The sequence below is a fragment of the Doryrhamphus excisus genome, chromosome 15 (assembly GCF_030265055.1).
Source record: "Doryrhamphus excisus isolate RoL2022-K1 chromosome 15, RoL_Dexc_1.0, whole genome shotgun sequence".
NCBI lineage: Eukaryota > Metazoa > Chordata > Actinopteri > Syngnathiformes > Syngnathidae > Doryrhamphus > Doryrhamphus excisus.
In genome coordinates, this window is record NC_080480.1 from 17,618,806 (window position 1) to 17,645,010 (window position 26,205).

Here is a 26,205-nt window from a genome sequence, read left to right on the forward strand (position 1 = left end):
TTGTCGCTTGCTGACAGGAAGTCATCGTGACGCTCATGGCGTCTCCCGATGAAAGCCCATTCGTGGCCCCAACTCCTACAATTCAGTGCAACAAGTTGCAGGCAGCCTGTGTGAAATATTGCTGCAATTCCGAGTCGGCAGAGTGAAAGTTCGCACAAGACAAATGAAGATGTACTGTGCCCCCCCCCCCCCCCCCCCCCCCCGATCTTTTATTGTTCTTTTTAAGAGAAACCATTTTAGTCCCTGAGCGGTGACAGGACCGAGTCGGCCTGGCTTCAGTCCCGGTGGCGTCTGTGTTTTGGTTGTTTTTAACTTTCAGGGCGTGACTGCTTTAGTATTTCTGACCGATTGTATCGAGACAACTTTTTTATCGTTCCAGGTCTGAGTAAAACCAAGACACTAGAAGGACGAAGGATGCTAGCATTCATGCTAAGACGATGAAGTCACAATTGAAGTGGGCGAGCGTGTTGATTGCGTGCGGCGGAGGCCAGTGGAGCACTTAAAGAGGCCGTGGGCCACACATGAAGATGATGTTGCCTGGCGGAGGTGCTGCTCGGCATTAATGGCTTCTGCAATCCCGGAGGGCAAAGTTCCTGTCACGCTCTGGCCCGAGGAGGAGAAGGAGGAGGAGTCATCATCCAGCCTCGCCATCGACACAGGACATGTGATGTCTACTGAAGCTGGTGCAGATGGAGGTCTGACGGGCCAGAATTTTACTCCACAGTCTCCACTTGGCTGCCCTCAGTCTCCTCAAGTAAATTCATATTCATAATTCAATTCAACCCCCCCCCCACCCCCCCAATCTGTGTTTAATTCTGACAGTGACGACGGAGCCGATGGCGTGCTGGTGTCCCATCAGATGCGAATCAGGCTTCAATTTGGGCCACCGTGTTCTCCACCTCATCTCTCGACAAGCCCCGCCCCATCCTCAACTTCCTGTCTCCGCCTCCGCCACCCACAGAGTCACATCAATCCTTCACTGTCGGCCATCTTGTCATGGAGTCATTGACGGGCATCCTCCTCTCAGTCAGGACGTTGAAAGGTCCGACACCACTGCAGCACGGTGAGGCGAGGGTGGAAGTGGCGGCGGTGGGGGAGGCTTATTTAAATAATGTGGGGGGAGGGGGGGGGTGATGAGAGCATCCTTGCATCAGCGAGATGGAGAATTTGGAATTGAAGACAGCACAGGACTCAATATGGGATGACCACAATACAGCCTCCCCCCCCTCCTTCCCTCCCGCCCTCCCACCTGGGAGCATGTGAGAGAGAGAGAGAGAGAGGAAGCAGGGAGGGAGGGGGGTGGCGGATGGGGGGGGCTCTCCACTGCACTGTTGTGTGACTTGAAATTTAATAGCAGCGAGCAGCCACAGTGAGGGAGCAACTAAACAAGCTGCTGCTGGAAGCGGCATGGAGGACTGCAGAGGGCCCGCTAGCTGCTGGGGGGGGTTAGGGTGGGAGGGGGGGTGGGCTGCTAACGAGCAATTACATATTGCTCATAAAGCGCACGAGGGGCGAGAGAGGTCACGTGCACGGTGCATGATCCATGATCCATGCAAGAACAGGTTGCTGGTCCTGTTGCTGCATGCCGTGTGTGAACGTCTGCATATGCAACCCCGCCCCCTGCCCCCCCCCGAGGTGATTGGCGGCTCAACCCTGACCTCACCTTCCCTGACAACACCATTGAGATGATTTATTTTTAAAAGGTTGTGCAAAAACAACCCCTCCTTTCCTGCCACCTTCACGCTGTCAATCATGTGGCGTAACACGTGGCCGTGCGCGTGTGTGTGTGTGGTCGTTGCCAAGGGAACGGCGATAGCAGAAGGGATGGGGAAGCTCCGGTGCAGGGGCCATTTAGGGCCCGCCAACCATTAATCGTAAACATTTTTGTGCGTTGAAGGTGTTGGCGCTAACAATCGATGCGTGTTTGTGTTTCAGGAGGTCACGTGTTGTTCTGGAAGCGTGTCAGGTTGTCGTGGCAACGTCCATCAGACACTCCTCTCTCGTCCATGTGTGCGGCAGAGAGAGAAAGTGAGGGAGGGAGGAGGAGAAGACGACAGCATCCATTCGGCAGCCACTCTGCAGAGGAGCACGTTGCCCGGAGAGTCGCGGGCAGCAGGATGCGTCTTTTCCCGGCATCGCCATCGCCCTCATCCTCATCTTCCTCATCGTCGTCATCGTCTCCACGCACGGTCAAGGTGAGTCTTCGTTCCGGTGCCGGTGCTGATGCGGCTGCGATCCAGGAATGTGTGTGTGCGTGCCAGGGAGCGTTAAGGAGTTAACTGATTTGCATACTTGGAATTTGTCTCCAACTTTTCCTCCCATTTTTGGTGTGGTAACCTTGAGAAGCTCCGCTGATGTTCTGTCATCCCACTTTGCCGTGATAAGCTTTTTCCCGGGGTGCTGCTGCATCCTCCTCCTCCTCCTCCTCCTCCTCTTCCTTCCCGCTGATGAAAAATGCGGAGGCACCTTGCGGGCTCATGTGCGATGGGTTAAAGATGTGAGTCAGTCAAATCCACCACCCTCCCACCCCCAACCCCTGGAGGCCGCCCCCTCCCTGCCTCCTCCTCAAGCTGAGAACAAGGATGAGATAGATGAGGACTGATGAAGGAACACTGTGGTTCTGTTCCCAGCGTCGGGGAGTTGACTCCTTCATTGGGGGTGTTAGAGGGTGAAGTGGGGCACTGGGGCAGGATTAGACGGGGGGGGGGGGGTTGAGAGGACAATGACTGAGGAAGAGTCACTTGTTACAGGTGAAGACTCTTTTTGCTGCTTCGTGATTTTAGCGGCCGCCGTCGTCGCCGCTGTAAATGTCACCGTTGTTCATCACAAACACCGCTAATCCCCCCCCCCCCCCACACACAAACACCCCCACCTGGTCCGAAATAGCTTTACAAATGTTAGCATGTCATTCCGTTCTGGTTGGCTCTCCCTCCTCTATGTTTCCGTGAATGCAAAATGGTGACGTCATGAAATGCATTCTGTCACCTTCTTGGGTGGCCATAAGCCACGCCCATATGTCTACCTTTCACACACGCCTTGCTCCTCCCCCTCCAAATCCTCCAGCTCGCTCGACGGTTTGGACCTTCTCTCCGATTTTTGTATCAGCATTTGCGATAAAAGTTAGTGTTGTAATTATTAGGGTAGATTCCGCTCCTCTTCTCTCTTCAATTGCCGTTGTTCAGCAATGGAAACACCTTTCATGTATTTGCCACTAATCGATGAATGATGGCTTACCGTTTGGTGCTATGGTGCGTTCAAGGACCGGTGAACAAAGTGCAAAATCTTCAAAATGTTTTTTGACCAAAAATGAGGCTTTCAATGTGCAGAGATCAGCTGTACTCGAAGCTACTTTGGGGGGGGGGGTTTGGGCCATTTGCAGTTGGTGTCTGCGAAACGTCCCATGGCGGGCTGTGTTTTAATATGTGGCACCCCCCCCAACCCTACGGGACACATTGGGTTTGCAAGTGTAACTGGGGTCCAAAACACATCATCACTTCTTCAATTGATGCTGATGATGACCAGTTGAGACTAGCAGGAACGCGTCATTAACAGCTGGAGGATGCCTGGTGTCGTACCTGATGGCCATCATCATCATCCACATGAGGACAGCTTGCGTCTTCTTGGTGGAGGTCTTCACAAAGTCCTCGTTGTAGGTCTGCCGTTATTCCTCCTCCAGTCTTGTGTCGCCGCCATGAGGGGGGGCGTGAAATGTGTAAATGATGGTGACGTGTAGCGATGAGGAGGAGGAGGAGTAGGAAGACGTGTCAAACAAACACGGCATTCCGATGCACTGGCGTCACTACCTCGTACGTTCCTGCCGATCGGCGTATCGAGTGCTAGGAAACGTTCTGTTTTTAAGATGAGAGCAGACCTCCTCCAAGGCCACACCTCCTCCCTGAGTGAGGAATGAGGGATGTTATTATGTTATTGTGATGGTACTTTGCTATGACGTAACGTTGTCTTACAGTCCGCTAACGGAGGCCTGCAAGGATCAAATGTATTAGACCTAGTTCCTAGTTACATAGCGTAGGGCCAAAGCGGTGGTTGTTGTTATTGAAGCAGGTGCAACATTCCAGAATTCCAGCATTCCCTGCACATCTTTGACTTCCCTCCTGTGTCTTAACGAAGCCTTAAAGTCCATCCTTGTCTGCTTTAAGCTTCGCTGGACCTCCCAGAGACGTAGCTTTTCTTGTGAGGAACATCTCAGCTACTGCATTAGAATGCAAGGAGAGGAACACTTGCCCTAAATTTGGTGTGTGTGTGTGTGTGTGTGTGTGTGTGTGTGTGTGTGTGTGTGTGTGTGTGTGAGATCCTCAGACGGCAGCAGAGGGCCAGAGATTATGGATGACACAAAAAGTGCAGTAATCAGGGCGAGCTGCTGGCTGACGTCTTCATAGGGCGGCCATGTCATTGATTGATGGCGCCGACGCCCGCCGAAGTGCGCGGCTCGCAGGCCGACCGCAGATCAGCTACCGAAGGGGAAACGACTACTCTCGGATGCTGTGGCGGCGGCGGCAGCGGCGCCACGTGCTCCCGCCATGCGTGAACCTGAGAGGTTTTTGCGCACAATGCGGCACAAATTGGCCGTGGGTGACCGGCGGAGCGTATGGGCGCTGACCCGTGCGCTGCAGAAATGCTAAGCTGTCTGTGGTGGCGGAGTGGGGGGATAATCAGCTGTGATTGGCCCCCTCTGCCCGCCCCCGGCCCCGGGTGTCAGCCCTTTGGGGATGATAATGATGATGATGATGATGATGACTTCTGGGCAGCCATTAATTATGAAATAACTTCATGACAGCAAATGTGATCATTAGGAATGGTGACATTTCCCCCAGGGAACGTATTCCCATGCGGACCGTCACCCAAACGCCTCATGGCGGCTTTGTGCTGCTTTGGCACGCACCTGACAGCCTAGAGTCTTTTATTGTGGAGGGGGCGGGCGGCGTATCGGTACGCCGTCACCGCGTTGTGATCATTTAGGATACGTAAAGGCTTCCTTATGCTTCAATAACGCCGAGCCTTCTGACGCCATCTTGACCCTCTTATGGCTCCTCGGCGGGGGCTGAGCACGTGACTCCCTAAACTCTAACGCTAGGGGGCAGTGTTTTCCTGAGCGTCAGCTACCACGACTAGCTATTTAGCTTCCTGCCTGGTAGCGGGAGTAGAATAGTTGACCATCTGGTAATCCCTCCCTTTTTTCATTCATTAGCATATTAGCATTGTTTTGTGGTTGAATATGGCCTAATATTATAAACATATATACACATTCAAGCTAATTGTATGTATCGGCGTCTTGAAGGTAGAACATCACGATTCAAATGAGTCCATTAGCGTTACCTTTGTTTTTGTTTTGGTGGTGGGGAAAAACAGGAAACGCTACCAAAGTGATGTACTCCAAAAAAAACGGTCCAATCATAATTCACCTTTCACGCAAGGTTTGATCTTTTTGGAAGTGCGCGTCACGCCCCGTCGGAGGGTCGCTTTGGGGGGCAGCGGACATCAGAAGGTATTTCACGCTGCGGCTTCTCCTTGGCGCTAACGCTAGCCAGAAATGCCGCTAGCTAAACTTTAGCCTACATGATTTGTTGATGACAGGAGGCCCACCTCATTTCCTGTGTGGGGAATTAAGTCCGCCTCCGTACTCGAGGTCCTCCAAAATGTTGAGTAAAAAATACACGTGTGTTGGCGTGTCCGTGGAGGAGGCGTGGTCTTGTGTCCTGCCCAGGTTGACCATCATTAGGATTGTTGCCGCCCCCCCGGGGACCAGCATGCTTTGCAGCTCCAGACCGCTTGGTTGCACCGCCGAGTCTTCAGGGGGTTTGTTTTTCCGGGTCAGCGGCGACATACTGTAAGAGCTCGGCGCGGCGCTGCCGAGTCGGCCATACCGCCACAGCGCGCTAACGCTGATTAGCGTCTAAATATTGACGGTGTCGATGGCAGCGGCCAAGCGGAGAACGACGCTCGTGAGTCAACCTGCTCGCCTTCCACGACGCGCCCGGGGCCAGCGTGGGAGCGCTTGTCGCCTGAGATAACGTGCAATCCGACGGCAGAGGCTCGCATTCGGCGGGTGGTGTGATGTCGCGGTTGAGGAAGAGGGCGGGGGTTGGCGGGGAGCACGTGCTAGCATGGGAGGCGGCCGTGATGTATGCACGCCTTGGACCATTACTCCGGGTTTGTTTCCCCGACTCCCTGGACTGCAATATACGGAGTGTTGACTCACTCCGCCTCTTTATTTACATTTTTTGCCCCTCTTGCACTTTTCTCCTGCGGCAGCAGCCAAGGTGTCCGCGCTCACATTTCGCTGTGAGGGCGCCTGACGTGGCGTTGCAGCCATATTTGTCAACATTCTAGATAAGATAAGATATAACTTTATTAGGAAATCTCAGGTTTACAGTAGCACCCAAGCGTACAGTCCAAGGATCTACAGGAACTTGATGACCCCAAAGTCTTCCTGCTAGAGCAGGAATACTACTAATACTAATACTAATACTTTGACCAAGAACGTTGGTCAATGCAACAAACAGAGCTGACCAGCTATTTAAATTCATATTTCAAATCATATTCGCTATTTCTTTCCCTGATTTATTTTGCACCAATTCCCTTCCATGGGCTGCCCCAGTGTAAAAAGTCAATGAGCTACGTACATATTTTCAATATTTAGCTCACTTTTCTTACAATTTTTTTCACATTTGAAGTAAATTAAATTTTATGGTAAATTTTTTGGTTTTTAGTTTTAACTTTTAAACAAAATCGAAGTGAATATCTTCAATTTAAATCTATAGATTTCATTTAAATACAAATGTTATAAATGAATATTAAAACTAAATATTATGCCTAAATATAAGGGTTTTAAAAATCTGAAATATAAATAGAAATAATATTAATAAATATTACCAAATGTTAAATATAAATCTCACAATTAAATATTAAATAAAAAATATAAATCTTCAAAATACATCTTAAATTTAAATGGTAAATGTTAAAAATAAATTTGACATTTAAATATAAAAAAATAAATAAATATAGAAATAAATTCATTCATTCTCTATGCCCCATGTCCATACCAGGGTTGTGGTGGTCTGCTGGAGCCTATCCCAGCTGACTTTGGAGTAGTGGCGGTTTACATTGTGGACTGTTCTCCAGTCCATCGCACACTGAATGTAAATATTAAATCTGAATGCAAATGTGAAAAATAAATCTCAAATATAAATATGAAATCTTAATATACAGTGTAAATTTAAATGAAATGTAAATCATAAGGCCTGTAAATGTGCATAGCTTCACATCCCCAATCTGCAGGGCCCCACTTGGCCCCGATGGAAGCGGACTGGAGCGTCCAAACTTTCACCTCGTAGAAAAGGCGGCTAAATGGTGGCTTTAAAGGAGGCTGATGTCAATTGGACGGCTCAAACGTGTAATCTTCCACCTGAGCTCACGATCGCCGGTGTGTTCCTGGGAATCCTCCCATCCGAGCGCTAATGAGGCCTGACCCCGCTTAGCTTCCAGATCAGACGAGATTGGCTTCTCTCAGTAGCTGAGAACTCGTCCCTTCCAGCCAAGACCAGTCCCAGACATTTTAGGACACTTTGGGGGGAGGCCCTAAAACACAGCAAGGTCCATGGGGGGACGTTTGGAGGAGTTTAGCGTGGAAGAAGTTGAGAAGGATAAAAAAAAGGATAAAATTGTTCTGTGGCGTCCAAATTGACTTGTGGCGGGCCACCATTCAACTCCACATTAACTATGAATTATGTATGGAATCCGTGTCATCATATGGTATCACGTCATGCGGAAAAGTTCTCATACTTTCCGATAAACGCTGGAATTCTGTGTCGTTGTCGGTAAAAGCGTCGCCCCACCGACACCCCGAGCCCCCGCTGCCTTGACGGAGACACGCGTGATGGTTACTATGGCAGGTTACTATGGCAACCCCGGGTCTCTGCAAGAGCTTCCATTTCACACAGCGTGTGGGAGAGCGGCGGCGGTGGTGGCGGGGGTGGGGGTGATTTGGGAGTTAGGGTGGGGTGGGAACGTTTCCGAGGAGGAGAGGTGAGGAAGCAAACACGCCTCAGGTGAAGCCGAGGAGAGGAGCATATGTGCACTGATAGGAGGAGGAGGAGAGTGATGGAGACGTGTGAGCGATAGCGTGAGGATGAGGTGTGAGAGCATGACACGCACACACACACACACACTCTCACACACACACACACACACACATGCCGGAATATTCCAGCACAGCTTTGATATCCAAACATCTCCACTTCGGTTTCCCTCAGATGTGTTTGGCAAGCACGCTCGCCGTGTCAGTCCGGGTGACCCGTCTCCATGGAGACGTCCATCAGTCAGCCCGCGTCAGGGCTTCTCGGGCGAAGCCTTATCGTGTTTGTCAGCATGAGTGTTTATCTGTCCACGTATTAGTCAGCGCGTCACTCACGGCGAAGGCCGGGGCGAGGTCGCCGACGATTTGGGCCAAGTGTATCACGCATGCAGCCATTTGCCATTTGATGGTTCGGTTTGGGGGGGGGGCGTCACTTAGGATGACGTGCAGAAAGACTCACTGGGCACAAACATGATCATGCTATGTTGGTATTATTTCAATAATGTGATGGTACAGTTCAATGCAGGAGGACAGTGATAGTAATCTGCCACTAAAAGTACTCTGATTTGACCCGCCAACCAAGCAGCAAACATTCAGAGAGCGATTCCAGTGCCCCCCAGCACACCGTTTTCCTTCCTCCCACGCCGGTTTGGCTTTGCCACGAAAGGACCTCAGCTTTTATTTCCACGTATTTGCATCCGTATGGAATGCGCCGCTTTGGATCATGTGATGTCACATTTAGCTTCTTTCCTTGCAGCTCTCGCAACGTTTCCGTCACCCCCCCCTGCTGATGTTTTCCTCCCCGTTCCACGTCTGTTACCTTGGACACGTCACCCTTCTCTGCTTCTTGTGTTGTTTTCACCTCTAAACGCCGTCTACACGGGCGAAACCTACCACACCTGAAACTAGCTAAGGAAGCTACCAACCCTAGCTACTAGCCACTACTTCCTCAGTCACTACTCTATTTTTGTGTACATTATTATAAAGTGAGACCATGTATTGATTGAATAAGCAATGTGATAGGAAACCTTTAAATGAAAGCTGAAATGTTACACGCCGGTCTTGGACTCAGACCCAAGTGTTTTACGGTCTACGGCTTCTGGAGGTCACAGTCTGCATTTCTATCTGTCCATGAAACACAAATTAGTCCCGTCCCTTTAAGAGAGTTCTCTTGATCTCAGTTCAGGATGCGGATAAGACACCTGTCACACAAACACTCACCACGGGAAAGACCAAAGAGCCAACAAATAATTGATGGAGTTTATTGAGTTACGTTCAACATTCTGCCATAAAAAAGATGGCGTCTTCCCATCCGTCATGTCCCTAATGAAGTGTGTGTTATTGCGTTGGATGATGGAGATGGATGCGTTTGGCCGATGGTGCACCGCACGTCTTTATCGTTCTTGCACCGCATGTTTTTATCGTTTATGGAATATGTTTGCTGCTGTTTCACCGCATCGCTGCCTCATTTGCTGCGCGTCGCCGGCTTTGTGTCTTGAGTGTCCCCGTTGGAGTCCTCTGACTTTCGGCCCCACCTTGACCTGGTTGTGTGCGCGGGTGATTAGCAGCGGTGTTTGTGTCGGAGTGTGTCGCACGTGAGCGCAGGAGGCCCGAGCGCGTCTTTTAGCAGCGTTTTTAATATTTCATGTGCAACAACAAAGCGAGATGAGTGCAGCCGACCGGAGCCTGGTGTTGTGCCGTACATCCAAAGCAGGGCGAGCTAAACAAATAGCACACGCGGGAAGGATATGCTGAGCTTTATTTTGACATGCCGTGCCTGGCGTGGCCAACACACACACACACAGACACACACAGACACACACACACACATATTTGTGCATTGATGTGTTTTGGGTCTTAGAAGCAGCAGAGTTTCTCTAATGTTCCTCCGCCTGCCAAACATCTTGAAGTCACGTTAAACTTCTTGGCGTCATTGATCACATCAACGCTGCTTTCATGTACTTTAGTGTACCTCTACTTTGATTAGCAACAAATTAGCAAGCATGAATACACACAAGACAAATCATTCCCATCATCTGGAAGTACAATCACACTTTTTATGTAGTAGTACATCATCAGTCTTATTAATAGTATCAATATTAGTATTGAAGCAATTGTAGTAGACTTTATGATCAATAGTAGTGTATAATCGATAGCAGTACACCATGAATAATAGTACTGTATATGGACAATAGTAGTACATAATAAATAATAGTATTTGATCAATAGTAGCACACCATTCATATTTGTACAGTGGTCATTAGTAGTACGGTATATGATGGCTAGTAGTACGGTACATGATGGCTAGTAGTACGGTATATGATGGCTAGTAGTACGGTATATGATCGCTAGTAGTACGGTATATGATGGCTAGTAGTACGGTATATGATGGCTAGTAGTACGGTATATGATGGCTAGTAGTACGGTATATGATCGCTAGTAGTACGGTATATGATGGCTAGTAGTACGGTATATGATGGCTAGTAGTACGGTATATGATGGCTAGTAGTACGGTATATGATGGCTAGTAGTACGGTATATGATCGCTAGTAGTACGGTATATGATCGCTAGTAGTACGGTACATGATGGCTAGTAGTACGGTATATGATCGCTAGTAGTATAGCATATGATCGCTATTAATAGTATCAATATTACTATAGAAGCAATTGTAGTAGACTTTATGATCAATAGTTGTATAATCAATATCAGTACACCATGAATAGTAGCACTGTGTATGGTCAATAGTAGTACATGATAAATAATAGTATTTGATCAATAGTAGCACAGCATTCATATTTGTACAGCATGTGATCATAGTGTGCTCGTAGTACAGTATATGATCACTAGTAGTACACTATGTGATCACTAGTAGTACAGTATGTGATCACTAGTAGTACAGTATGTGATCACTAGTAGTACAGTATGTGATCACTAGTAGTACACTGTGTGATCACTAGTAGTATAACTAATATTAGTATGTGATTAAAAGTAGCATATGACTAATGGTAATACATTATTAGTAGTATCCTGATTCATAGTAGTATATGCGTAGTACTGTATATACGTAATGCAGTTTATAGTATATGAGTATAGTAGGTATTACAGTAGGTAGTATTTGCCGTGATTGATTGCTAGCATTTAAAAAAAAACATGCTGTTAGCTGTTAGCTGTTAGCTCCTGGTGCTGAGACTGGCCCACTTCCATCCCGTCTTTCATCCTGGCATGATTCTGTGAACTCACCCCCTCGGGTCAGGTGGGGTTTGAACATGTGTGGCCGTACCCCCCCGCCCCCACTCTTCCCCCACTCATTGCGAATAGATGAGGTCTGCCTAACCGCATCCTGGAACGCACAAAGTGGGTGACGGCGGCGTGCTGCAGTGCGTCCCGTTTGGCACGAATGAGAGGCCGTTTTTAAAATAGACTTGTTGGCTTTTTTTCGCCCCTAAAACAATTCCTCATTGTGTTGTTATGATTTACTAAATCAGAATAAGAACGCGGTACCTTAGGATCTAAAAGATTTTGTGCCTCGTTGAAAGCTAAACGGCGTCTGCTTGTTCAGCAAACTCAAGCACCCATTAGGAATGGAACATGTTCCACTCTGTGGGCGATACTTTGCCTGAGAACTCTCTTTTAGACAAAGTACAGCGACGTGCTCATCTACCACAGAGTGAAACGTATTACATATTGCAGGGGGAAAATGTTCCATTCCTAACATAGCGTTATTCATTTTTGCTTATTTGTACTCGACTTTCACATCACATTTAAAAAGAAATTCTGTCAATTTAAATATGTATCGTTGATAAAGTTAACCCCCCCCGCTCCCATCCCGCCCACATATATTTTAATATTTTACAATGATCAATATGATTTGGGTATTTTCTGATTGGCTGCTTTGTTTAAGAAGACGGGGCCCCCTTCCTGCAGGGGCCTGCCTATGAATGGGGCGGCACAAAGGATGCCATTCGTCACCGTGTGTGTGTATGTGTGTGTATGTGTGTGTGTGTGTGTGTGTGTGTGTGTGTGTGTGTGCGTTGACGTCACACCTTCATTGAAAAGCGAGGCCGCCGCCCGTCCAGTCAGTCTTGGGGAGGAAGTGGGCGAGAGAGGAGCTTCCTTTCTCCCATCCAGTTAACAGCACATCACCCCCCACCCCCACCCCCCACCCGCTGCGTCTCATTTAGGACTATTCATAAGGATCCTTTGTCAACGAATGATGAAGGGGGGGTGGGGGGCATGATTAAAAAGAGAAAGCCCTGTGTGTGTTTGTGTGGCGCTCCACAGCTCCTGCCAGAAGAAACTGCTTCTTTTTCTTTTTTTTTTTTTTGTCCTCCATTAAATCAGAGCCTGGGTGCCCTGATGCAGAGCTCGCCTTTTTCATTTTTTAAAAGCCCCCCCAGGTCTTTCATCCCAAAGTCAATTCTGCCTGGCGGTTAGTCAAACGCTTTAAATGTTTATAAGTGCCTGCGACGAGTGCGAGCGCAGAGTGTGATAGATGAGCCTGCCTGCTGGACCACGACAGGAAGTCGACGTCTTCTTCTGGCGTCCTTTCACCTCATCCAGCTCGCGCTCGCAGATCATCGTGTCGGCTTATCTCCCTTAAACTTGTAGCTGGGTGGAAGTCCTGCTCTTGGACTGGCAGCTTTATGCGCTCCTAGTTCTCTTTTTTTTTTTTTTTTTTTTTTTTACTCCTGACGCCCACCCCGCCCCCATTCGGTAGGGGCGCGGGGGTAGCTGGAGCCTAGCCCCAGCTGACTTGTGGGGTCACCCTGGACTGGTGGCCAGCCAATCAGTCCTGACTGATTTACCCCCCAAAAAACCCTGATGATGGTCCGATGGAGTCTGATTTAGGAGCCGTCTTAAAAACCTGGAGCGTTCGGGTGTAAAACTGGAACGTTTCAGGATGAAGACGTGAAGATCAACAATAAAACACGTGACGTACCCAGAGGACCGGGGTCGAGCGGCCACTCTGACTGACTGGTGCTCCCTTTGGAGCCCGTCACATTGGCTCCGTTATGAGGCGTTTACATGACTCTGATCCAGTTTGACACATCTTCTGGGAATCAGAATCGCTTGAAAGAATCGGGACTGACTGGACCGCTCACAAGAGTTTGCAGGTTTTCAGACTTTGCTGTGTTGGAGCGTTCAGTCGGCCATGAAGAATGACCCAAAGCGGTTGGAATACCGGGATGCTTCCCAATGGACGGGACAGAAAGGATGCCTAATACCCGGTAGCGTGACCGTGAGAGAAGGGTCCTCGGGGTTCCCAAGGGTGTCCTACGATCCGGCCGGTATTTATTTGTGTTTTATTGCGGCGTTGTTACGTGAAGTGTTCCGGCTGCCACGTTCACAACGGTCTTTAAAGGATCTGACACATCAGCAAGCCACGGGGCATTAAAAGTCTCCATTAGCGACCAGATGAGAGCCACTTCCTGTGCACACGAGATGCCTCAGACGGCCGATCGATGATCGCATCGATTCAAAAGATGTGATCAAATCCATCACGCCGGAGACGCAGCGCCGCTAAATGCATTTTAATAAAAACGTAATTGATTGAGTCAATTGAATGAATCAGCAGCTGCCAGCCGGCGTTTTGTGCCTGATTGAGGACGCCCATCGCTCGGGTCCCGTTCTGTCTCCGCCCCCATGGCACATATTGTTGCCGGGATGTACCCTCGTTTTACGCCGCTCCGACATTTCTTGAGCTTCTTGAGCAGCCTTTTTAGTCGTTAGCAATATGTTTCGCGTTGATCTGCCGGCCACCAAATCGGGTACCCCTTATAGTGGACTACAGTGGCCCCGCACATTCAGCATTCATGGCCCCTTCAAATGTGCTGATTGTCCTTCGCCAACGACTTGTTGATGGTAATGAGGGTTGTGGTTCGGTTCCAACTAGTGGTCAGTTTGGACTTCCCGTGTACTCCCGTACTACCGCTTATTCTCATGAGGGTCACGGGGGGGGGGGGGGGGGGGGATGCTGGAGCCTATCCCAGCTGTCTTCACCCTGGACTGGTGGCCAGCCAATCACAGGGCACATATAGACAAACAACCATTCACACTCACATTCATACCTATGGACAATTTGGAGTCGCTAATTAACCTAGCATGTTTTTTTGGAATGTGGGAGGAAACCGGAGTACCCGGAAAACCCACACATGCACGGGGAGAACATGCAGTCTCCACACAGAGATGGCAGAGGGTGGAATTGAACCCGGGTCTCCTAGCTGTGAGGTCTGCGCGCTAACCACTAGACCGCCCTGCAATAATAATAGTAATAATAATAATAATTTCCAGCGTTTCCCGAACCCAAACCGCGGAACTATGCTAGCAGGCTGAAGGCCGCCCCCCCCCGAGAGGCGGGCGCGGCCTTCAGGAAGTCCAATCCTCAGGATGCAATCGAGCAACCCGGATCAAACGCGCCGAGACGGCAGTCTTTTAACCTCCTCTAGCCTGCCGACACGTCCGCCATTAAACATTCAGCCGCGCTCACAAAACCTGATTAAAAATTCCTGTCACGCGTCCAAAGATATCAAATATGTCAGCGTGCATTAAGGCGACGCGCTAAACGTGCGAAAACCTCGCGCGGGACGTCTGGAATATCTCACCGAACGTAATCATGCAGCTTTAAAGGCGCTCCTCAATGTTTTATGGCACGTCAAGTGGAATGTCTGCAAGCGGGCGGCGCGTCGGGAATAACGGGAAGTGAAGTGCATGTTTTTCCCTGGTCACAACACACACGACATGCACCCTGGTATGCCGAGGACTTTTACCTTCTGGTGTCCTCCAGTGCAGAGAACATGACCTTCTTGCTTTCACGGCGCAGATATCTTCTACTCAGTCTAGCGTTCACCCCGGGAGTCACTTTTAATAACAAAATGGAAGACACGCGGGACGCAAAGCACACGTGTGGACTTCAAGCGTGAGGTGCTGAAGTGTCGTGAGACTTGCGGAGGTCACGTGGGATTTGGTTTTTGGTTCAAGTCCGAATGGTGGGGACGCAAATGCAGAAATGTGATGGGACGTGTGACGTCCTGCTGATCACATCTATGGATGGAGTCATCACATGGGTGATGGCGCTGGCCCGATGGCGCTGGCCCGATGGCGCTGGCCCGATGGCGCTGGCCCGATGGCGCTGGCCCGATGGCGCTGGCCCGATGGCGCTGGCCGAGTTGTTCCGTGATAATGATTGCGCCACGCCGTGCCCGTGTCGCCGTGTTTGGTCCGTGCCATTTGTACAGGCGTGCGTTTGGGGTGCTAATGAGTGAGGAAGAAGGGGGTGGGGGGGGTGATGAGGAGGAGTCGGAGTCGGTGGGATACAGCTGGATGGAGCGCTGAATAGTAACCATGGTAACTGTGGGCGAACATTTGAATGCAGCGCCAGTCAGAGCAAAGCTGGGAAAGGAAGCTGCAGTGTGTGTGTGTGTGTGTGTGTGTGTGTGTGTGTGTGTGTGTGTGTGTGTGTGTGTGTGTGTGTGTGTGTGTGTGTGTGTGTGTGTGCGTACGTGTGTGTGTGTGTGTGTGTGTGTGCGTGTGCAAAAAGAAGGGTGTTTAGGTGGCGAGGTCAGGGGGTTAATGTGTGACATTGTAGCAGGTTAATGTTTCATCAGAGTGTGAGGTCACTGCACCATCTATTCTGCTGCTGCGTGAGGGGGGTGTAGGGGGGGGGCTTGGAAATATGTAATGAGTTGTGGGGGGGGGGGCAGGTGATGAGTGATTATGGGGTGGGTGTAAAAAAAAAACAAATAATTGAGAAATGTCTAAAAAAGGAATAAAAATAACCATTGGGGGAGGCAGGGGTGTTTTTTTTTTTTGTTTTTTTTTAAGCTGTCTCCCCCAACGGGGAGTGTGCTGCAGATGATTTATCAGTGTGTCCTTGTGTGTGTTTTAGTGTCATTGAACTACTGCGTTATTGATCAGCCCCCCCCCCCACCCCCCAACCCCTTCTAAGCACCTCTGCCTGTCGACCTGTTTGCCCCGCCCCTCAGGAAGGACCTGGCTGCATGTCACCTGTTTCATATTCATGCTGGATGTTGTCATTCACCTCCATGTCTCCATCCCCCTGCCCCCCCCCCCCCCACCTTGTTCTTCTTCTCTCAGTGACTGAGGTGATTAATATTAATGCTTCCTCTCTTCCTCCTTATTCTCGCTCTTTTTAATCTCTTTTACTCCGGCCACACTATTTATACCATCTCAGGCTCTTTATCCCTCATCATCCCTTTCACTCACCCTTCCTCTGCCCCCCCCCCCTCTGCAGCTGCTCAGTATTCATCTATTACTGTGCTGTTGATAATTCCCTCCCCTGCCTGCAGCCATACACTCATCCATCAGATTAATAATCCCCCCTTCCTCACCCACCGTGTCAAAGTGGCATCATCACGGCCGTGCTTTAACAAGAAGCGAGCTGTTGCGGCCTGCCAGCGTCCCGACCACCTGCAGACCGGCAAAGGTGCGGCCCCCGCCCTCCTTCCGCCGGACACCAGCCACCCACCCACCCACCGCTTAGCGCCAATGCAGACTGCGGCGGCAGCAGCGGTTAGCGTCCTCCTGAGGATGCGCAGCGCCGCGCCTCCGCAGGCTCGGATTTAGCATCTCAGCCTCCAACAAAAAGCCGGCAGCGTCGTCTTGCTTTTGTTTGCCAGCTTTGTTGGGAGTGTAATTAAGGCTGGGGATGATCTCTATCAGCCTCATTCCCCGCTCTCATCGCTCATCAAATCATTTACACGCACAACAAAAGTCAGACATCAAAACGGGATTGCCGGCGACGCCGAGTAGCCAAACTGCGTTTCCACTACGCTCGTGCTCTCCGTTTCCTCTGTAAAGATGCAGGAAACATCCGAGTTCCGCTGTAAAAAGTAAAACCATCACAGCGGTTCAGTGTGCGATTTTTGGCCTACAGTCGTCCCTCGTTGCTAGCGCTTAATTGGTTCCAGAAACGACCACAATATAGGATTCAATATTAGTAAATTGAATATTATTGTAGTTAGAGCATAGAAAACTTGTTTGACCTTCTAAATCCACTTTGTTTTACATTAGAGCCCTATACACATGAAATAACACCCCTATAGTCACCTTAATAATCCTATTATGTTTTTGTTTAGGCGGCACGACGGTCGAGTGGTTAGCGCGCAGACCTCACAGCTAGGAGACCAGGGTTCAATTCCACCCTCAGCCATCTCTGTGTGGAGTTTGCATCTTCTCCCCGTGCATGCGTGGGTTTCCTCCCACATTCCAAAAACATGCTAGGTTAATTAGCCACTCCAAATTGTCCATAGGTATGAATGTGAGTGTGAATGGTTGTTTGTCTATATGGGCCCTGTGATTGGCTGGCCACCCAAGACAGCTGGGATAGGCTCCAGCACCCCCCGCAACCCTCGTGAGGAAAAGCAGTAGAAAATGAATGTTTTTGTTTACAACACTTTGCATCGCTCATGATGAAGGGACTCAAGGCGGCGGCTCGCTAGCAAGCTAACCAGTAAGTTGTTTTTCTAAACTTGAGCAAAAAACGTACCACTTCCACACAGGATGGGAGAAGAATTTTTTTTTCTCTCTATCATGTGGGACATAATTATTCAAAATTCAGCTCCAGAACCCTCCCCTTATCTCTTTAATCACCATTGTTCACTCACCGCATAATCCAGGTTTCATGCCTAAATACGCTTAGCATCCTTGTTAGCCACGTACACCGTATGAAATGTAATCAATAACAATATAAGACGATCCATGACTGTTGGAGCTTCTATAGCTAAGCTAACTTTTTTGTCGGAAGGGCTAACTGGGCAAACGACCAACAGCATCCTCTTGGGCCTTGGGGGAGGTCAGACATGATGATGATGCGTTCGCAGGTTAACGGCAGGCCTAGGTGCGCACCTGCCGTCGCCGCGGCGATGTGATGGCTGCTGACAAGGCGTCTGCCGGGGGATTAAGCGGGATTTGATTTGAGCGCTGCCACCAAAAGTTGTAATGCCTCCTAAAGATTCTTTGTGACAAGCCGCCCTCCCCCCGATGATGAGCTATAAATGTCTCGCCGTTATTTGTTCCGTTGGAGGAAAACACCGAGCGCGCCGTCTTGAACACGCTCTCTTCTTCTTCTCCTCTTTCATGTTTGCGTGTTGTTGCTCAACAGTGACTCCTGCCTTTGTCTCGCCAACAAGAGGAGGGAAGAAAGGGAATCGCGTCTGCTCGGCGCACGTCTTATGTTCCACCGACACCAGGGAGCCCCAGCAGGACGGGCGGGATGCAGCCGTGAGGAGGCGGAGCGGAAGGAAAGCCAAGGCCGTACCTTCGGATCGCCGCGCCGGGTCATGACCCAGTTGCCATGCGCATCGCCACGCTGACCTGCCTTCCCGGCCCTCCCCCCTTCCTCTTTCTGCTGGCCCAGCTGCTGCTGCACTTCCTGCTGCCGGGGTCCGAGCTGGTGGGCGCCGCCTCCTCCTCCTCCTCCTCCTGCCCCTCCCACTGCACCTGCTCCAACCAGGCCAGCCGCGTCATCTGCACCAGGCAGAACCTGGACAACGTCCCCGAGAGCATCTCCGTCAACACGCGATACCTCAACCTGCAGGAGAACACCATTCAGGTCAGATCCCGAACGTTCTCCTCGTACTTCATGGGCTGTAATGGAACACAAGATGGAGATGTTTTACTCACAATATACTGCATAACATCGCTGATATAGATTCATAACTCCACCAAGCCAACAGTATCTTACAACACGAGCTATCACCAGGGTCGTGGATGGATGGCACTATCCATCATCCATCCATTTTCTATACCACTTACCCATACCAGGGTCATGGATGGATGGCACTATCCATCCATCATCCATTTTCTATACTGCTTACCCTCACCAGGGTCGTGGATGGATGGTACTATCATCATCCATTTTCTATACCGCTTACCCGTACCAGGGTCATGGATGGATGGCACTATCCATCATCCATCCATTTTCTATACTGCTTACCCTCACCAGGGTCATGGATGGATGGCACTATCCATCATCCATTTTCTATACTGCTTACCCTCACCAGGGTTATGGATGGATGGCACTATCCATCCATCCATCATCCATTTTCTATACCGCTTACCCTCACCAAGGTCATGGACAGATGGCACTATGCTGTATTCATTTAAAAATATATATCAAAAGGAATTTCCTGAAAGAGGAATTGAGCAAAAATCTCCATTTTGCGCTGAAAGCCATCCAACTGGTCATGTCCATTAATGTTACTCAACTGGCACACTGAGTGCACTTAAGTCTTCTGAGTGCATAAGTGCAGTACACTGAGTACCATAAATAATCCCCATCTTGGCTACGGAGCGGAACGGGAAGGTGCTAACGTGAAATAATGCTGGATTATATAATCCACAGCAGTGGAACGTAGAGAACAGAAGAGGAAAAGCGGATAAACGCTGCAATCGTCATGTCGCTACGTACGCAGCAACGGTACTACACGGCGTACTAAGTATACATTGTACACAAATACTCAGTGTACAGTAATCCTTTGTTTATGGGGGTTAATTGGGTCCAGTTGAAGTAAGATTCTTTATTTATAAATGGAATATTTTCCTAGTTAGAGCATAAAAAAACTTATTATTTTAGTTATTTTGGAGACCTCAAAACATGAACTCACGTCCATGTAGTCACCTTGATACTCCTATTACCTAATACAATAGAAAATAAGACATTTTTGTTTACGTTTGTATTGCGGTGCTGGGGGAGCAGAATGGGTGGCAGACAGGAAGTGAGGTCAGGAGGTTCAGAGTTGAGTTTTAGCTTGCCGCGGGTTACTGCAGCGACAGCAGCCCGTCTTTTACCAGGAATTATTGTGCCTGTAATGATCCAAAACCAGTTGTTCCACCTAGCATTAACACGTAACATTAGCCACACCTGCTGCCTCCTGTGGTAAGGGGCGGCACTACAAGGGCAGCGCTACCCTTCAGCTGTAAATAACATATTTTCTTTTAATGACTCTGACATGTCGCTGACGTGTTTGTAATTAATTCTCTTGTCACAACAAACTGGTTTTTAATTGACGTCTTCCAGCAGGAAAAAAAAAAAAAACGTTGATGTTTGCCATCAAGAAACGATGCTTGCCTTGCACGTCGATATGGGACGTAGCCTCTTAATTGCACACGTCTCATAGTGCTGTTTATTGCTGCGAGTCAATAAGTCATGGAACCACATGCACAACAGCACACTCATATTTGCCTTGGGGAGCATTTATGTACGCGCACACACACACGCACACACAGCGTGCTTGTTTTAAACATCATCGTCTGGATGAAGACAGGCCAGTTTGGGATTTGGGGCTTAACTTGTCAATGCAGGTTCGGGCTTTGAAACTTCACTTCTGACGGGAAAGTAAGCTGGAAGAATGGGAGACAAAAGACAGACAAAAAGAAGGGAAGGTGGGGATTATTTAAGAAGCTGCGGAATCTTTCCTAAACTGAGAGTGCGGAACATTTGTGTGACTCGGTACCGCCTTGCGTGTGTGCTTTAGAAACTCATCCAAGTCCCGAGATGCCGTTTATGGAGGGATGGAGCGCCGTTATTATTGGTCGTTGTTGGTCATTATTATCATGATATCGTCATAATAATAAACTGTGAGGAGTTCAGGGCGTCATCAAGATGTCTGTTTTTGACACCGCTGACTGAATACTGTCAGGTGACACCCATACGATTGGCTTCAAGTTCATGTCCACATCGACACATGGAACCATTGAATTGTTATTATTATTGATGTTATTATTATCATCTGCACTTGGCATCGTATTGTTGTGTTTTTAAAATATATATTATATCTCGATGCGTGTACAAACCTCATCTTTGCACCATGTACCGGTACCGGCCCCCGGCCCGGTGGTTGGGGACCTGTGGGGACCCATCATAAAGAGATTTACACACCTAGTGCTAACATAGCCTAACTCATGTTTGTGTCTCACAGCACACAACTATGGTGCGTTCAAGGACCTGTTTTTGTAATGATAAGTTATGTATTATAATTCACATATATATATGTGTGTGTGTGTGTGTATATATAATTTATATCATAATAATTGCTTATGCAATCATTTCTTGTAAAATATGTATATATAAAAATGCTTATACAATCATTTCTTCTAAAATAGACGTGATTTTTAAAACCAAAATGGCCGCACTTGCTGAATCCTCGATGTTCAAGGATCTACCGGGGGTCCCAAATGGCCCAGGGTGACGTTCTCTGTGGGGGGGGGGTCCACAAAGATGAGTGAGCCAAACTACTAAGTGCTCATGACATGAATAAAGCCAAAGCCGCCATCGAAGCAAAAAGCGCCACTGCCTCCATCTTCCATCTTTCAAAGTATGTTGGCTCATCCCCAAGATGCAGTGGGAGACGTTTTAAGGGGACACAAAAAAAAAAGACAATATTAGTTTTCCTTTTTAGTTAATACATTTTGATTCGCTGGCTGGCGTCCTGCAGCGCCTCTTGCAATGATTAAAAAGGCTAAAAATGTTTTAACACCTGAAGGCATCCTAGATTCTCTGGCTTATTTTTTCCTTGGCTGAGTTTCCTCGCAGTCGGGCCTTGACAGCCCCCCGCCCCCACCCCCTCCCCCTCCCCACGACAAACCCCCTCCACTCCCACTTCCTGCTCTACATTTGGAGGCGACGGTGGCTCCTCTCCAGGAGTTTGTGTGTGTGTGTTTGTCAAGTTTTGGACACATACACACATATACACACACACATACACACACACACACATACACACACATACACACACACACACACACACATAAGAGTGTGAAAGATTTAAGAGTCGCCCAATTGAACTTTAGTTTTACACTCTCTCCATTATTGACAATTCCAAGTGTAATACTACAGCCTGTGTACTTGGAAAGCAACACGGTGCAGCCAATAGGAACGTAACACCACTTCATTACATCATTACATTACATTACATCCATTTTCTGTAACACTTGTCCTCAATAGGGTCCCCCATTTGGGGGGGGGCATGCAAAAATGGGGGGAAAAATAGCAAAGTTGATTTTAATAATATACTTTTTCCTCTTATATGATAAAGCCTTCCTTCCTTCCTTTCTTCCTTCCTTCCTTCCATGCATCCATGCTTCCTTCCTTCCTTCCTTCCTTCCTTCCTTCCTTTCTTCATTCCTTCCTTCCTTCCATGCATCCTTCCTTTCTTCCTTCCTTCCTTCCTTCCTTCCTTCCTTCCTTCCATCCATGCATCCATCCTTCCTTGCTTCCTTGCTTCCATCCATCTTTCATTCCTTCCTTCCTTCCATGTATCCTTCCTTCCATCCTTCCTTCCATCCTTCCATCCATGCATCCATCCTTCCTTGCTTCCTTCCTTGCTTCCTTCCTTGCTTCCTTCCTTCCTTTCTTCATTCCCTCCTTCCTTCCATGCATCCTTCCTTTCTTCCTTGCTTCCTTCCTTGCTTCCTTGCTTTCTTCCATCCATCCTTCCTTCCTTTCTTCATTCCCTCCTTCCTTCCATGCATCCTTCCTTTCTTCCATCCATCCTTCCCTCCTTCCATGCATCCTTCCTTCCTTCCATGCATCCTTCCTTCCATGCATCCATCCTTCCCTCCGTCCTTCCTTCCCTCCCTCTGTCCTTCCTTCCCTCCTTTCCTCCTTCCTTCCCTCCTTTCCTCCTTCCTTCCCTCCTTTCCTCCTTCCTTCCCTCCTTTCCTCCTTCCTTCCCTCCTTCCTTCCTTCCTTTTTTTCTTTCTTTCTTTCTTTCTTTCTTTCTTTCTTTCTTTCTTTCTTTCTTTCTTTTCCTCACGAGGGTCACGGGGGTGCTGGAGCCTATCCCAGCTGTCTTGGGGTAAGAGGCGGGGCGCTGCTCTGGCGCCCTTCTTGGTTTAAAAGCGGACTCCAGTCCGACCTGCCATCGATCCTTCATTCATTGATCATGAGCCGTCCCAATATTTTTGTCCTGGGTGGTAACTCTGCCTTTTGTACCCGGGCAGGTCATCAAGTCCGACACCTTTAAGCACCTGAGGCACCTGGAGATCCTCCAGCTGTCCAAGAACCAGATCCGCCAGATCGAAGTCGGCGCGTTCAATGGCCTCCCCAACCTCAACACGCTGGAGCTGTTCGACAACCGCCTCACGCTGGTGCCATCGCACGCCTTCGAGTACCTCAGCAAGCTGCGCGAGCTGTGGCTGCGCAACAACCCCATCGAGACGCTGCCGGGCTACGCCTTCCACCGCGTGCCCTCGCTGCGGCGCCTGGACCTGGGCGAGCTCAAGAAGCTGGACTTCATCTCGGATGCGGCCTTCGTGGGCCTGGTCAACCTGCGCTACCTGAACCTGGGCATGTGCGGCCTCAAGGACATCCCCAAGCTGACGGCGCTGGTGCGGCTGGAGGAACTGGAGCTGTCGGGGAACCGCCTGGAGATCATCCGCCCCGGCTCCTTCCAGGGCTTGGTGTCCCTGCGGAAGCTGTGGCTCATGCACTCTCAGGTGTCGGTCATCGAGCGCAACGCCTTTGACGACCTGAAGAACCTGGAGGAGCTCAACCTGTCCCACAACTCGCTGCACTCGCTGCCGCACGACCTCTTCACGCCGCTGCACCAGCTGGAGCGCGTGCACCTCAACCACAACCCGTGGGTGTGCAACTGCGACGTGCTGTGGCTCAGCTGGTGGCTGAAGGAGACGGTGCCCAGCAACACCACCTGCTGCGCCCGCTGCCACGCCCCGCCCTTCCTGAAGGGCAAGTACATCGGCGAGCTGGACCAGAGCCACTTCACCTGCTACGCGCCCGTCATCGTGGAGCCGCCCACCGACCTCAACGTCACCGAGGGAATGGCCGCCGAGCTCAAGTGCCGCACCAGCACCTCCACCACGTCGGTCAACTGGATCACGCCCAACGGCACGCTGATGACGCACGGCTCGTACCGCGTGCGCATCTCCGTGCTGCACGACGGCACGCTCAACTTCACCAACGTCACGCTGCGCGACACGGGCCAGTACACCTGCATGGTGACCAACGCCGCCGGCAACACCACCGCCACCGCCGTCCTCAACGTCACCGCCGCCGACGTCAGCGTCAACTACACCTACTTCACCACCGTCACCGTGGAAACCGTGGAGACCCCCGGAGAGGAGGAGTCGGCCTTGGTGGCCATCAACGAGACCTTTATCCGCGTCCTCCCCGGCCCCACCCCCTCGGGGCACCTTTGGCCCGACGGCGTCCCCACCACGCCCTCCTCGCTCTCGGTGGACTGGTCCTCCCTGTCCCCCCGTGCCACCCGACCGACCTTCACTGTGCCCATCACCGAGCCGGGCTTCTCGGGCCTGGATGACGTGATGAAAACCACCAAGATCATCATCGGCTGCTTCGTGGCCATCACCTTCATGGCGGCCGTCATGCTGGTGGTCTTCTACAAGCTGAGGAAGCAGCACCAGCTGCACAAGCACCACGGCCCCGCCCGCGCCATCGAGATCATCAACGTGGAGGACGAGCTGGGGGCCGGCGGCAGGGGCGGCGGCGGCGGCATCTCGGGGGGCTCTGGCATGACCCAGAGCGGCGGGATCGGGGGCGGCCAGAGCCTGCGCCGACACCACTCGGACGCGGTCACCCTGCCCAGCCTGACCCGATCCGAGCACCTCAACTACTACAAGTCCCATCACTTCAACAACAACATGGCGGGGCTGGGCATGGGCGCCCCCGTGGGCCTCAACAACAACAATAACCCCCTGCCTTGCTCCCAGAACATGACCCTGTCCCGCTCCCAGGTCCCCAGCTCCGTCGGCACCCTGCCCACCCCGGTGCCGCTGCCCCAGCTCAGCCTGCACAGCTCCCTGAAGGGCCTGATGGCCAAGGGGCAGAACGAGCCGCTGCTCTTCAAGAGCGGCTCCAAGGAGAACGTGCAAGAGACTCAAATCTGAGGACACGTGGAGCAAGGGGGTCAAAGCGGGGGCGGGGATAGGTGGGGGGGCAGAGCCAAGAGGGAGCCCGCGAGTCGCCGACGTCCTCGCGGCGACGCCGACTAGCACACGCTCTACATCAGCGCGTCGTTCTGGCGACAACCAGCTCTCGTCTTTGCCAAAGTCCCAAACCGAGCCAAGACACCGGAAGCGTTTTTGTGTCTTTGTGGAATATTTCTACGGATGACAAACGCGCCGCGTGGTTTTCACGCCGGATTGCCGGGATGCGTCCTACACGACTTTCACGGAAGGAAGGAAGCGTGGCGTTGTGGACGAACCAGCGCTATAAAGTTTAAAAAAAAAAAAAAAGGGGGGGGGGACTGAAAGTACATATTATATATATACGGTAAATATATTTTCACTGGAAAAATAAATTATAATGAATCTTTATGGAGCCTCTGGTGTAGAACTACAAGGGAAGAATATATTTAAAGACAAAAACTGCTGTTCTTCGACCCACTTTTCAAGATGGCCGCTCCGTGTTTGAGTAAATTTAGTTTAGTTTTTTTTTGTAGCCGTAAAGATTTGGCGTGGCGGTGACACCAACAGGGTCGGCGTGTTATGTGGCGGTGACACCAACAGGGTCGGCGTGCTGCGTGGCGGTGACGCCAACGGGGTCGGCGTGCTGCGTGGCGGTGACGCCATCGGGGTCGGCGTGCTGTGTAGCATCAATAACGAAAACCAGAAGAAGCAGCGGCGTCCTGCTGACCAAGCTCACGGTGTACATATTCCTACGAAGCTGCTCTCCATCACCATGTTAGCGTTAGCATCATGCTCGTCGTTAGCACTACTTTCCTTTTCATTTGTACACCCACGGTTTTTTCTTTTTCTTTTTTTTTTTTTTTTTTTTTACTGCTGCGACCGCCCCGCCCCGCCCTGCCCTGCCCTTTCCCAAGATGGCCTCCCGGGGCGGCGTGGACGCCGGGAGGCTCTGTGAGGATTATTCACGCGTGCGTCTCGGTGTTGTCATGTGTGCCGAGCTAAGCGCTTTCGGAGCTGGTGGGTATGGGGGTATGGGGGTATGGGGGGGGGGGGGGCGCGTACGTGGTGCTCGGACAAAAAAGACTTTTTTTTTTATTTCTACAGGAAAAAAAAGACTACAAAGAAAATATCGATAAACTTCTAGATCTCTTTTCAAAGAAAATGACTTACGATGATGAGTGTTTTTTCTTTTTCTTTTTTGGGGTTT

The 26,205-nt window shown here is 50.1% G+C and overlaps 1 protein-coding gene across 3 annotated transcripts; it reads left to right on the plus strand.

The window, feature by feature from the left end:
- The first annotated feature begins 212 nt into the window (after window positions 1-212).
- On the plus strand, window positions 213-26,065 carry lrrc4ba (leucine rich repeat containing 4Ba). 3 transcript variants are annotated; one of them, XM_058048440.1, is made up of 5 exons: window positions 213-695; window positions 823-1,063; window positions 1,936-2,195; window positions 18,214-18,663; window positions 23,055-26,065. In XM_058048440.1, the coding sequence occupies exons 4-5, from the start codon at window positions 18,406-18,408 to the stop codon at window positions 24,975-24,977; spliced, it is 2,181 nt and encodes a 726-aa protein (XP_057904423.1). In that variant the 5' UTR covers window positions 213-695; window positions 823-1,063; window positions 1,936-2,195; window positions 18,214-18,405; the 3' UTR covers window positions 24,978-26,065. The 3 variants fall into 3 exon arrangements, with proteins under 3 accessions (XP_057904423.1, XP_057904425.1, XP_057904424.1); XM_058048442.1 differs by having other exon boundaries at window positions 823-1,042; XM_058048441.1 differs by having other exon boundaries at window positions 213-1,063.
- Window positions 26,066-26,205: the final 140 nt, after the last annotated feature.